This window comes from Nicotiana sylvestris, chromosome 9 (genome assembly GCF_000393655.2).
Source record: "Nicotiana sylvestris chromosome 9, ASM39365v2, whole genome shotgun sequence".
NCBI lineage: Eukaryota > Viridiplantae > Streptophyta > Magnoliopsida > Solanales > Solanaceae > Nicotiana > Nicotiana sylvestris.
The window spans coordinates 79,770,371-79,785,426 of record NC_091065.1 but is presented as its reverse complement, the minus strand read 5'-3'; the positions used below and the strand labels follow the sequence as shown (position 1 = coordinate 79,785,426).

The 15,056-nt window shown below is 35.5% G+C and overlaps 1 protein-coding gene across 1 annotated transcript; it reads right to left on the bottom strand.

Moving 5' to 3' along the window:
• Positions 1-545: 545 nt before the first annotated feature.
• On the bottom strand, positions 546-7,676 carry LOC104235196 (mitochondrial Rho GTPase 1-like). Its single transcript, XM_009788908.2, has 14 exons — positions 7,285-7,676; positions 7,052-7,184; positions 6,351-6,500; positions 6,092-6,268; positions 5,725-5,976; positions 5,242-5,310; positions 4,450-4,505; positions 3,731-3,812; positions 3,034-3,245; positions 2,758-2,827; positions 2,354-2,466; positions 1,445-1,595; positions 1,109-1,295; positions 546-948 (listed from the first exon to the last, which is right to left on the bottom strand). Exons 1-14 carry the CDS (start codon positions 7,488-7,490, stop codon positions 875-877), a joined length of 1,932 nt encoding a protein of 643 aa, XP_009787210.1. The 5' UTR covers positions 7,491-7,676; the 3' UTR covers positions 546-874.
• Between the last annotated feature and the right edge of the window lie 7,380 nt (positions 7,677-15,056).

Here is a 15,056-nt window from a genome sequence, read left to right as displayed (position 1 = left end):
CTAGAATTTCCTTTTGTCCCTTTAGTACACACACCCACACACATCTAAAAACCTTAATTGTAAAAATATAATCAACTTTTTCACTTATTTATTGTACATCCTTATTTGGAAGGAAATGACCTATTGATTTCTATTTAAATATGTTTACATTCTTGCTCCTACTTTCATCTTCAACATATTTTGAAACGAAGTAAGACAATCACTTTATTAAGAAAATTTATTTACCTTTTTGAAATGTAAATTTAGCGATCTAATTATACATACATATAAAAGTGTATTTTATATATATATATATACACACACAGAGAGACACAAATGCACCTGTATATTTATTTTGAAGTTTTTACACACACACACATAAGATTTTAACTCAATGGAAAATTTAGTAAATATTTTAAAGTTTATTAAGTAAATTTGTTTTGCTTTTTGACTTATAATGAAAAAGTTGATTTCGAAAAATGAAATGAGAAAATAAATTAGCCAGATTCCCAGAAAAACTAACCAGATGTTTAACATTTCCTCCAAAACCAATCTGAATAGGCAACTTTTCCCAGAATTATTTTCCCAAAGCTTTTCTAATAATGATATCCAAAGTTCAAATGCCTTTACATTACTAATAAATTGTAGCTCAAAAAAGGTAGATCGTGCTTTCTAAAACAAAGTGTAAAGGAAAAATAGCACCTAGCTGATACTTTCAACAGGAAATGGATAAGACCAGATGGACAAAATTGAAATAACCTTTGGAAGAAGTCTGAGCATACTCTATGTACAAGGACATTAGCTAATTCTCTAGTAGAGATCAAAGGAATAGCGGGGAAACTTTCTTATTAGGTTGAAAATTGAATATTGGTTCTCCAGTAGAACAGGACATTACCTAGCTTGAGGTATTCTTCCGTGCAGCATAAGATCGATATGCTGCCAGTCCAACTACGGCAACAGCAGCCACAACTGCAATTTTTGAGTTAAGAATTAGATGGTATGCAAAAAATTGATTTAAAACTTTTCGCTCTAATATGCCATCCTATCTTCAGTGCCAATTTTCGTTATTTCAGTTCCATTTTGTACTTCTTTTTGGAGATATCTTTAGGGGTATTAGAGTCAAAAGTACCTGAAGTAAACATGAGAGAGCGATTAACAAGGTGACGATATCGCTTCTGGCTACGTCCAACTTCAGTTTCGGGAACACTTAAATGAGGGTGCTCTGCAGCAGCGACAATTCTATTGAACACACTATTCAGATCTCTCTCCTTTACACTTATGTGAATAGGTGCATCTATTCCAAAACTCTGACATATCTGAGCATAAATTGAATTTTTTTTATCAAAAAGGCATATATGGAAAGCAAAATCAAGAAATCATAAAATCGTTTATGTATTTTTTCAAAAACACAGGGTACATTCAATTTGAGCAAAAACATAGAACACAATGAAACCACCATAAATACCTTTGCTGAATCCTTTATTGCCATTGGATATGAATCAAGATCGTCCTTTGCAGCAACAAATAGACAAGGCATCATGAAACCACTAATTTCCCCTCGCCTTGCCACAGTCATTAGCAATTCCGATGCTCTTTTTAAAGAATATTCATCCGAGCTAAAGGGAAAAGAAAGTTTCCACACAAAAAAAATACATTATCATGACAAAGTTGAAGAAGAAAGAACCTCTCACACCCACAGTAAATGAAAACCTAGCATTAAGCATCAACAGCACTTGATTATTGGGAAAAACCCCCATAACATAGTAAGAGAGAAGATATGAAGTTAATACCATATGGAACCATAACTAGTCTGTAAATGTCATACATATCATGGAGGGGGTTCTTCTTTGACCGCAAGGGTGGGGAACAAAATTGATTAACCATTAAATAGACCCAACAACACATAAAAACCAAAGAGCCACGATAATGTTCCATCTAAGTGGCTATATACCAACTATGGATGGATTAATCTAGGATCCAGTATAAGATCAATTTTTAACCAACAAATATACAGAGTGATATAACCATGTTGCATCAAGCAACAGATGCTTCTGCTAGCTGATTTTGTACAACTTTAAAAAAGATGGAGCCTATGAGCAGTCCATACTCCTGATGGTTAAAGATGTGTTTGTGTGTACACATCAGTAGTTGTGATTTCCCAAAATAATGTTAGCATAAGAGAGAAGAGAGCCTTATCAAAAAGAAATGTTAGCATAAGAGAGTTGCCTTTGTAAATTGTAAGTGAAAGAAATACAGGGCTTTTCACCCCCATAAAATTTTAGAACAACCTCTCTCTGTCCAAGCGATGGTGTATAACAATGAATTCAACTGTACAGAAAAGCCTTTAGTCTAACTCAGATCTTGCATTATTCACCTGTCATATACAAACACTGCTACATCACAAGACGCCAAAGATTCCTTATTAGATAGAAGCATCTTAACTTCGTCTTCTGGAATCTCCCTAAGTACAAGAGTTCTCTTAGTTCCCTGCATAAAAACCATGTTTAGTATTATGGGAATGTACTTACAATCAATCTTGAGAGCATTCAACAAGGGAACAAAGTTGTAAATGCTATGACTCTTTTAATTAACAGAGGATGGGTATCCATGCATCAAGAAAAAGCATAATACTCTTCTAATTAACACTATGCATATTAATAGGGAATCATTTGAGCAGAAGCTAAGATATTATATTTGCAGCACACAGGCAGACAAGTGTTTTAAAGATCAAGTATAACATCCTATCAAGCCAAATGATAATCTTCTGAGAGCACTTACCCCAAGACGGTCAACAACACTAACAGCATAGTGCTCGTCAGTTGTCGCTGCATAATTTTCTGAGAAAGGCCTTTGGTGAACAAAAGTTATGCATCAGAAATTGCCAGACAAAGAATATTAAAGAAAAATGACAAAGGGAGATATGGTGATTTGCCTGGCCAATCTTAGGAAAAATGGAGATCTGCTCATAATATTAAAAACTGCATATTTCTATAAGCCATTAACAAGAACTACTATTAACAAAAGCAATTCACTAGCTAAAGTTCAGATAGATACCTTCCCAATAATGACTTCAGCAAGGCCGATTTGCCGGATCCTTTAGGACCAAAAACAAAGCACTGGTAAACATTTCGATCTGTCTGTTGTTTCTTTCGATCGACTGATCTTCTCCTGGTAGGACGGAGTGCTGATGCAGCACCACAGTTATACCCAATGTATATCAAGTTGGCCAAACTTTGAGCTGGTTCCAGCAACGTCATAAGAGCCCACTGACATTGTTATCGGCAAGCATTAGCAGTTTGGATCTTTAAAGAAATTGCCTTAACAAAAAATATTTTTGCTCCTATAGGGTATGTCAACTAGAATATGTAACATTATAGGCATTGAATGTGAAATAAACCAGATATAGCAGACTAACAATCCCTTTTATTAATATAATTATATAATCCTAAAAAGCAAAATATATAAGCTCAATATCCTAATGACCCTTCTACTCAGTAGAAAAGAATTTAAAAGGGAAGAAAAACAAGATCAATTAAATTTTGAGTTGCGATCCACCTACTACATTCGAACAAGTTAACTGTGCCATGAATCTAGGGAATTAAAGCAAGGGGAGGCATATTTCCAAATTATCTGATTCTGAAACAAAATAATATGGAATCTGTTGGAAGTACTTTTAAAGAGTTAGGAAACCCTCTTGACAAATGCAACAACCAGGGAGAGGGGGATGAGAAAGAAAACTAGAGGTACGAACCTCAGACAGGAAAGCAGAAAGAGACAAGCCCCCTAATGGAGTTCTTTCCACAGCATCCTTGTAGGGAGTTTCACCCCAGGGACTGCAATTTTTTCAAACATAAAAAAGCCAGGTTAGCAATCAGCTCAGAGGGAAGGGTGGGGAGAGAGAGAGAGAGAGAGGATAAGTCGAGAACACTTCTCGTCATAAGATTCAAACAAAGAGCATCAATGATAATGACAAAAATTATTCTACAGAACCTATTAGAAAAGAAAAAAGATAACTGAAATGAGAAGTCGTCTAAATTAATCTGCAAGCATTATTCAACTTATCCCTAGTAAATTCAAAAGACTGAAAATTCACATCCTCACAATTAGCTGCACACAAATTACTTAGAGCTACCATATCAAAGGATAACTTAAGGAAAGACCCAACATCCTATATGAGATTCACGATAGGTGTGTTACAAGTCTGCTGAAGTCTGTCTCATTCGATCAATCTTAATGTGTCAAGCAAGAGCATATAGGCACATTTGACAGATTTCTTCTGAAAGTCTAAATTAATTATGTAAGCAACCTTTGCCATTTAATGGATGTATAAGTGAAGCAGCTTCAATCAATGAATGGACAAAATTTGTAATAGTAGTGTCCTAATAATTCACATTAATTAGCAGGAAGTGCGCAACAAAGCCATCCAGATGTAAATACTTCACAACAAAGAGCTCACAGAAACCAATTTACCTTTCTGGTGCAGTTGAAAATAGATCATCAAGTTCAGAATTTCTAAGGACTCCATCCTGCATAAAACAAAGATTTACAGATTTAGGAACAACAGACAATAAGTGTAAGATGTCTGGTATTATCAAAAGACTTAAAAGGCTTAGCAAAAAGTATTTGCATAATCCTTTCTAGTCTTCATAAACTTAATACCATCCTAAAGAACAAAAATTGGAAGCGACAACAGTTTAAATATGGAATCAGTGTCAAAAACGGATAGAGCTATTCTTTCATCCAGAGATAAGGACTGTAATGAGAGATAAAGTTCTAAAACTCTTTCCAAATCATGAAGGCTATTTATGGATAAGTTCTTAGATCTGCCAATGAGCTGAGTGTGAATCTTTTAGAAGTTGTGCACTGTGTTTGACCGTCTTCCTTTGACTCTTTATTATCTTTAAGTTTGATTTTGGAATCTTAAAAAAAGGAGGATAATCGGAATTTAGCTCAACCAATTAAAATTCCTCAAAGTTCATTTTTCGTTTCTAATTGGGTTAAAATTACATTGTGACTACATAATTGTTCCTTTGTCTTAAGAACATTCTTTTTGACTTACTGTATCAAAGATTGTCCTTTACCTTTACTACCATTAAGAGTTCTGGTGAGATCAATTCACTCATAGATTACTCAGAATAAGCCCACCCCTTACCACCAATGAACGCATAACATCATCAACTTTATTATCAAGTCATATTAAATACATGGGGAAAAAAGTCACACATACGACAAAATGCATGAAAAAACAGTGCCCAGGTATACTTTATCAGTGTCAAATGTGCTGAAGACCCCTTTCAAGAACTCCACTGCTTCGCTGGTCAACTCCAGATTCTGCAAGAAAACAAAATATTATTGAGAAGGGAACTGACAGAAAGACAGTGAGCCGCTAAAAACAGATATGAATATACCAACGGAGTTTTTCTTGTACTAACAAACAATATTTGTGTCAGACAACTTAAACCTTCGGAACAACGAAAAAGAAGCAGCATGAACGTAGAAAGACAGTTCCCATAATCTGATCCTTGATAATTTTCCACTATCAGAACTGTGAATAAGGGTGCTGATTCACCATGAATCAGAAACTCTATGCAAGCTAGGTCAACCTATTATTGATATTCCCCATGAATTTTCCCTCTAGCATCTGTGCCAAAGTTCTTTCAAACACAGACAGTCAACTATAACCCTAATAATATCTTGGACTTTAACGAGTGTCATAATAGTCATCTGCTTCATAAATAGAGTCACCTGATCAGGAGCTTTTTTGAAAGGTATTGAAAGGTAATCATCCTTCAGCTTAATTTCATCATTGTACCCAAATTTTCTTAACACGGTCCAAGTGGTCTCGAGTCGACCCTTCTCTATAAAAAGTGCATGAAGAAAAAGAAAGCCTGTCAATGTGAGCCCCATGTCATTTACACCTTGAGGTAGCTTCTCCTGTACTACTCTCTTGACACCCACTATTTCAGCAGGCTGCAGGGGAGCACTGAAGCACTTAATCTGCCAATTTTGATGGAACACAAAATGCTAGAGAATAAGGCTTCTTGAAATAAAAAACTAAAAGTAAGTAATCAAATGTTTTAACAAATTAGAGGACATCAACGTGAAGAATGACCTGAAATTCATTAAGCTCTTCATCATTGAGAGTATCATCCATGTCATGATCACAAAGGATAAATATCCGTTTCAATGCTCTAACACAACGGGGTTTAAGAGCCTGAGTTTCATGATCAAAAAGTGGAGCTGTTGGATGAAGTACAGCTTTCTGAGCATAATAGAACACTTCGGGTACCTGTAAAGGTTAAAAAAAACATCACACTACTGAAATATAAAACATCTGCAAGGAAAAGTTCCTAGTGACAATTTGCACCCACCTGAACTAGGTTTGCCGCAGAACATTCTATGCAAGTCTCAATCTCGCGGAACTGTTGCATGATTGGAGCCATCACTTGCTCTAGATTCATATGATGCTCCTCATCTCGCTTATCTAGCTTACAGCCAACAACAATTACCGGCACCTTGATCTAACCATGGTAGAATGTCCAGAAGTCACTTTCTCATATCTCAATACATACCACAGAAGTACACTACCCATCCAAAAGAGTTACAGTGTGATACTTAATCAACTTGCCATAAAGATGATATTTGGAATAACAATGAAATTGCATCAACAAAAAGGAACAACACTTTCCAGAAAAAATACTTTAAAATACTAAAACTAGCTGGTGACCATAGACATAGTCCTCCATGTTTAAGAAAATAAAGTAATAATCAATCCATTAACAGCAAAAGGCACGTAAAAAGGAATATATGCTCCCTCTCAAGATATTTGGCACTTTTCTGGAATTAGTGAATTTGACCAGTATTTTTTGAATGTATTCTTTCACCATCCGACACTCAATATGTTTCTGTAGCTTCTGACTATATAAATTTTACTTTTGAAAATTGAACTAAAATATTTTCTGACTTTAACTTCAAGGTTTGACACACTAACCATGGAAAAAAGCCAAACAAATTGGACACAGATGGAGTAAAATAGGTTGATTGGGAGGGGGGGGGGGGGGGGGAGGGGAACCTCTAAGCGACGAAACTCGTAAAGCCAGAAAGTAGTCAAGCGATTGAGAGTAGAAGGTTGATCGCAAGCATAGGTGAGGACGACAGCATCAGCTCGCTTCAATTCTTCAGCAACCTTACCTCTGCTCTCCAAACTACATATCATATCCAAACAATTCATCATAATATGATAACTTTCATGACGTATAACCAACAAATCAAGTATTCAAACTCCAAAAAAAGAGCAATAAGAACCTCGAGGAAGTGTCAATGATCGTAACAGGAACATTATCAGGATAGAGATCGGCGGGAAGTCGAGTCGGAGGAAGCACCGGCGGAACTTCCTCCGGAAAAGTTTCAGTGGCGGCAGCGGTAATGAGGCTTGATTTGCCGGTGGCGCGGTCGCCGACGACGACAACGCGGACGTTAGTACGGCCGCCGGAAATTGAACCGCCGAGCATTTGAATCGATGATGATTGAAACAACGTCGTGCACAATGTGGTGATATATGGTGGATTTTGACACTAGAAAATGGGAATCGAATAAAATATATACTTAACTATTTAACTATTTTATTTTGTCTTTGTTTCTCTGAAATTTTCTGTTGGTTTACCCAGTTTTTGAAAGAATTAAGTTAGTAATTTAATGGAGTACTGTACGATTGAGGTGTGCAACTACTATATGGAATAGTGAGAAGGTAACTGTCGACTGTCTAATGACTCTAATCCATGGATTTCTTACGATTTGGATCTGGAAATTACCTTGATTGGACTGCTAGCCCACTATGAAAAAATTGGATCATTCATTCAGAGTAAGATGGGTTGGCCCAAAGAGATGGACTTTCTTGTGGTCTAGGGAAGGGCAGCCCGATGCATTAAGCATTCCGTATTTATGCTTGGGGTAGGGTCGCACCCTTTGGTGTGCGATGCAGGCACTAAGCACTCTACCCTGAATCAATGGCTGATTCTATGAATAACTTTATTTTTGTTTCAAGAATCCCCTTTCTGTGTTTTATGTAGGAGTTTGGACGACATTTGTTGAAATTCAAAAATATATATAACCAAAATTGAAGTTGAAAAGGAATGTTTAAAAGTATTGCGCGAAAAAACTCTACAACGGTAAAAAGATAATGGGACCGTCTTAAAAAGATAGTTCAATAGTTGCCTCTGATTACAATGTCAATTGAACCTTCCCTAACCTTAATTGAAAAACTTTGGTGTTATTCAAGCAATAGTTATGATGTCAAATTTTGAAATTAGTATTACAAGTTCGAATCCCAATTACCATGCATTTTTTCTTTTTTACTTCTATGCTTGAATAGATTTAGAAAAGATGATAAGACATTAAAAAAATTCAGGAACTAGAAGGAAATGTCTCCGTAAAAAAAATAGCTAACTTTGGAAATCATAAAATGACTTTCTGAAATATTGTTTCCTTGAAATAATATCTAATCTTAGAATTCATAATATGACTTGTCTGCTCTAGAAATGAATGGAGTATACTTGCTCGAACATTATAATTCTTGAGAAAGGTCTCAGAAAATTATAGTTACCAGTATTCTTGAGAAAAGGAATGATCAAATTGTGTAAATAAGAACAATTAATCAAAGTCTGTCTTGAATTAATTTGTCTTTATATAAAGCTAGTGTTCTCCACATAACCATAATTAGATATCTCGCCTTTTTCTATTTCTTTCTTTTGTAGTTTCTTACTATTTTATCTTTTTTGTTTAATGGCTGAAAATGAGGAAGCTAGCATTGGATTTGAAGAATGCAAACCATGGGTACCTGCCCATATTATCCAAGAGGTTTTTGATAACCAAAATGGCAAGGTCAGCTTCTTTATATACTTTAATTCTTCGCTTTGATCTTAACTTCTAATTTGTAATTATGTTGTATACTTTTTTTTCCTTAAAGAAACAATGAATAATAGAGTTTGTGTTGTATGCTTGACAACAATAATGATTGGTTCTTTCTTCAGTATATGAGTTGAGAGTTAGAGTCGCACAATGAATTAGTGGGAAACTATAGTTACTCCCTATTAAACGAGAACAAAAGCCAAAGGAAAAAAAAAAGAACCTAGTAAACTCAAAGTTTGCACAATCTTTATTCCTCTATACTTTTGATTTGCGACATGGGTAGGGTATGGGTTATTTTCCTTTTTGTATTGTCTTGGATAATCTACGCCTCGTGAGCTAACTTTTAAGGTTAAGTTATGCCAAATCAACTTTCTTATCTATACTTTTCAATCCATACTTTTCAATCCATTGGGTTGTCTTACCATAATATCGGAGTTCATTGCTCAGATGATCATTGAACTTTGCAAAATGATGGAACAAAGTCACTTAACTTTAGTTTGTAACACGAAAATCACTCAATTTTTTCTAATGCACACAGATAGTCACTCAACCGGAAATATTAAATTTTCTGGTGGAAAAAGATGACATGGCAGTCTACATAAATTTTTTTATTATTTGACCAAGTAACGCCCAAACAAAATATTAACTCTACCCATACACCCAACCCACTGAATAAAAACCCACCCACTTAATAAAATAAACACTAAAGACTAACTAAACCCTCTGACCATTATTTCACGCTACTCTCTTCTTTCCATGGTTTCACTTCTAATCCAAAATTGAGCTTTTCAACATGTTCTTAATCCCCCAATTCATACACGCCTCCTTAAACTGTTTAAAAGACTCAAACTTCATTCCTAGTTCTAATATAGGGTTGTCCATTTCTTCGTTATACTCCTCATATGCGACCTCTACCTCATCTTCTTTATCAGTATCTCGCTCTAGCAATTCATCAGATTAGCATAATCTGAATCACCATTCTCGTTTATTTCTGGAATTAGGATGCCAACAGATAGTCCAACTCTATTGTTTCCATCATTGGTATTTTTTTTTTGGTCTTCCTTTTGCCTTCTTAAAATAATTCTCAACATTAATATCATGATTATCAACAGTAATATCATGATACTCGTCATCATCTTCCTCTAGGTTATAGGCTGGATCATTGAAATCTTGATCATCTAACCGATCTTTATCCTCACTTTCTTCATCACCATTACCCTTCCTCTCAGCCACCGTATTACTCAAAACACTATTTTCCTGAAATACCCATCTAGAATTTCCAACCACTCCTAAAGTATCATATAAAGACAAACAAATAATATTTATTAAGATTACCTCGTTTTCTCTCATGTGTTGTGTAATACCCTCGACATAGTGGTTCAAATCCACATTAAACAATGGTTGTGGGGAAGAGATGGATCCCTCCTTTGAGATTTTTTATATTATCTACTTGATGCACCTTCCAATTCCATGTTGAAAAGCTCAACTTTGGACTAAAGTGAAACCATGGAGAAGAAGAGCAGCGTGAAATAATGGTCAGAGGGTTTGGCTATTCTTTAGTGTTTATTTATTAAGTGGGTGGGTTTTTATTCAGCGGGTCGGTTTGGGTGTATGGGCAGAGTTATAATGTTTTGTTTGGGTGTTCCTTGGTCAAATAATAAAAAATTCTATGTAGACTGTCATATCATCTTTTTCCACCGAAAAGTTTGATATTTCCGGTTGAGTGACTATCTGTGTGCATTAGGAAAAGTTGAGTGATTTTCCTGTTATAAACTAAAGGTAAGTGACTTTGTTCCATCATTTTGCAAAGTTCGAGTAATGAACTCCATAATATCGTGCTTTTATTTTAATGAAAGTGTTATCTACGGTGCGTGAATCGTTTATGAAAGACACAAATCCCATAATCGAGATATAAGTTTTTTCATTGCCCTTGATAATTTTTTTTTCCTTCTTACGCTTTCTTATTTGTTATTATTTTTTGGTCTAATCTTTAGTACATTTTCAATCAAGAGAATTGCTTTTTCTACTAAATACTTTTTAGATTATGTTTTGGGATTAGCTCAAAATTTCGGATAATTAGTTAAAATATTTGTTTTTAATTATATACTAATTTTCAGTTTTAGGATGATGGGATGTACTTTCTCTTAATAATTTAATAATAGTAAATATGATTCAATCTCGAGATTGTATACAGAATTAACCATTACTTTATAGTAAACCAATTAATGTCTTGATCTTGTATTTCAGCATCACTAAAAATATTTTGGATTGACGTCTCAAAGAAGAATGCATTCAAAAAATTGTGCTATTGGAGAACCTAAAATGCAAGCAATCTTCCTAGATTATGGACAGAGATCCAGTGGGACGGGAGTTTTCCTTCCTCAAAGAGGAGGAACAATCCTACAACCATCTAATAAGTCTGGTAAAAAAGAAAAACGAGTTTTAAATTCTAAATTTGTATTTACTTGCCAACAAACATTCAGCTTATTAGTATCGCTTAGAGTCTGTCACACAAATACATGTGAATTGACTATGTCGATAATTTTCTCCAATTTTCCAACCAAAAACACAAGGGAAAAAAATGCATTTTCTAGTCTTCTCTTATATTCATTTCTTTTCTCATTTTCAGTAATAAGATTAGTCTAGTTAAACTATTAAGTATCAATTACTATCAATATAAACAAGAGAATAACATGTATTTTCATAGATGTGTAACAAGATAGTGAAGTAATGTTATCTTTGATGATAGGATTCAATAATTTTGGCTGCATCAATATTTATTGTACTATTTGAAAAAAAAAATTAAAATAACTCAAATAATTGTGAAAAAACAGCAACGTTTCCTGTCCTTCTTCCGACCCGTGTTGTTCAAGCTCTAAATCTGAATGTACATCAGCTCAATATACATATCAAGTCCAAGAGAGGTATGTTTTTCATCTTTTAAGATGTTGTATATTTTTAGCCGCTCTAAAAAATAATAGGCAATAAAATATATATTTTTTGTATATATGCGTATTACATACAAATATATATATATATATATATATTATATATTTTTCGATTGGCGAGTGCAATTAGTTTCAGCTAATCGACAAGTTTTGTATTTTAACTATTTTTAAATTAGCAACTCTACTTATAGTATCTTTACGATATTAGCCCTAATTCACTTAAAATTAATCATTGAGTTGTTGTTCTTTAATTTAGTTTTTCTATAGTTCTCTCTTTTGTTAGCATTTTGTTAGGTATACAAGTTTGTAATCTACATTAATATTACTGATTGGTCCTTTTTTTTTTTTTTTGGGTAGCAACATATGTTCATGAAAGCTGGAAAAGTGATGAGTGCAATTTTGCCAAGAGTGAGAATGGTGATTTATCAAGGCAACATTATTCGTCAAATATTTTTCTTCCAAAGGAATGGACTTACTAGTTGGCAATAAATTTGAGAAATAAAATAAATCAATAAAATAATGGACTATTCTATGTTAACGTTTTTATTAGTAAATATTTTAAATCATTCGAGACTTACAATTTGTTCTATTCTTGATCATGCGTGTGTGATGACCCGAAATGTCATCTTCTGTTTTAGAACTCAATTCGGCACTTTTAATAGGTCAATGTTTTTTGTAAACTGACCCGGATTCATGTTTTGACGGTTTCGATGGGTCCGTATCGTGAGTTGGGATTTGGACGTATGCCAGAAATCGAAATCGGAAGTCCCTAACCCGAGATATCGGACTTTGTCGAAATTTGAAAGTTAAAGACTTAATGAAATGGAGATGTTTGACCAAGGTTTGATTTTTTGGGTATCGGGTCCGTATTTTAGTTCCGAAATCCGGTATAGGTCCAATACCCTATTTATGACTTGTCTGTGAAATTTGGTGAGAAACAAAGTTGGTTTGACGTGATTCGGACGTCCGGTTGAGAAATTAGAAGTTTCAAAGTTTTCTTGAAAATTTTATTTGATTTGGTGCTAAATTCGTAGTTCTAGGTGTTATTTTGACGATTTCATTGCGCGAGCAACGAAACAAACTTCGCATTTGCGAAGTTGGTCTGGGGAGGGTAGCCTTCGCATTTGCGAGATTGTGTTGCATTTGCGGTCATCCAGTGTTCGCATTTGCGAACATTTTCTCGCATTTGCGGACTATGCATAAATGAGAAGGGGTTCGCATTTGCGGGCTTCGCAAGGTTACAAATGCGACATCTGCAGCTGATGAAAGAGACTTAGACGGGATTTTTCTCTCATTCTTCAAATTTTAAAAATCTAAAACACAAGAGGCGATTGTTCCAAAGACTGTTTCTTCTCCAAATCATAGGTAAGTGATTCTAAACTAGTTTCTTTAAATCTTTCACTTCATTTTACAAGATTTCAACCTAAAATCTAAGGTTTTCATGGTGATTTTTGGATAGAAACTAGGGATTTTGAAATTTGGGGATTTAGACCTCAAATTGAGGTCGGATTCCAAAACTAATTAAATATTTGGGCTCGGAGGTAAATGGATAATCGAATTTTGGTCCGAATTTCGGGTTTTGACCAAGCGGGTCCGGTGTTGACTTTTGTTGAATTTTTCAAAAATTGCCTAAATTGAATTCTTTACGATCGTGGGTAGTTCCTAAGGCTTAAATTGAATCGTTTGATTGGTAATTTGCTAGATTCTATTAGTCTGGAGGCTTGTGTGAAGGAAAAAGTGCTGATTGAGCTTTGAGTTGGCCGCTGGATCGAGGTAAGTGTCGTGGTTAACCTTGGCTTGAGGGATTAGGTCTTATTTGCCTATTTGTTGCGTGTTTGAATGTTAGGTACAATGTATAGGTGAAGTGACGAGTACCAGTACGTTGTTGTCGAGTTATAGCATGCAAGTGGGTCCTATTCTTGAAATTGTTGCTTCTTTGATCCCATTATCCATGTTTAGACTAGCTACTTGTTATGTTGAGCAATCTTATCATGTTTACGAACCTTGGTATTGATTGAGTATTGACTCAACGTTGAGATTGATATTGTGGAATCAAACGTTGAAGTAAGACTTGTAGTTGTCATTTTTATCTTTTTATTATTATTGCTCCTTGTTTTGGTGAGGGAGGGTGTTAATGCACGAAGGGTGATGTCGTGCCATGTTTTGTGAGTGTTAATGCATAAAGAGTGATGTCGTTCCATGTTATGAGTGTTAATGCACGAAGGGTGATGTCGTGCCATGTTATGAGAGAGGTAATGCACGAAGTTTGATTTCGTGTCGTTTCTATTTGATTCATATGGTGAGGATCAGAGTAAAAGTACGAAGGGTGATGCCGTGTAATTTCTTTTGCTGTGGCTACTTGTCCTTATTTGTTCTAATTATATCGGTTGATCAAAGTTCTAGTTTCTGATGTGATCCTTATTTTGTGTGACGACCCGGCCAGTCGTATCATGAGTTACCGCTCTGTTTCCCCCATTTCTGCTTCTTCACGCTTCGTTATCCGTGTTTTGTGGTATCGGGTTGGTCGGATCGAATCCGGAATGATTTTGGTAAGGTTTGAGGCACTTAGCCTCTTTTAAGGAAGTTTGAGTTGAAAAAGTCAACCAGATGTTGACTAGTGTGTTAGAGGGCTCGGATGCGAGTTCCGATGGTTTGGTTAGCTTCGGGAGGTGATTTATGACTTAGGAGTGTGACCGGAATGGGTTTTGGAGGCTCAGAGTAGATTTAGGCTTGAATTGGCGAAGTTGAGATTTTGGCGATTTTCTGTTGATAGGCGAGATTTTGATATAGGGGTCGGAATGGGATTCCGAGAGTTGCAGTAGTTCCGTTGTGTGATTTGGGATGTGTGTGCAAAATTTCAGGTCATTCGGACATGGTTTGGTTGGGTTTTTTATCGAAAGCATAATTTGGAAGATTTTAGAAATTTTGGCTTGAATCCGATGTGATTTGGTAGATTAGATGTTGTTTGAGGCATTTTGATGATTGGAACAAGTTTGAATAAGATATTGGTTTATGTTTGTGCTTTTGGTTGAGGTCTCGGGGGCCTCGGGATGATTTCGGGTGGTTAACGGAGAAGTTGGAATTTTGTTGCAGTAGCTGAATTTGCTGCTTCTGGTACTTTCGCACCTGTGGATTGGGGACCGCGGGTGCGGCACCGCACGTGCGGAAGGGGAGCCGCAGAAGCGGATTTGAGAGAAAGAGCCAGGAGCCGCAGATGCGGTA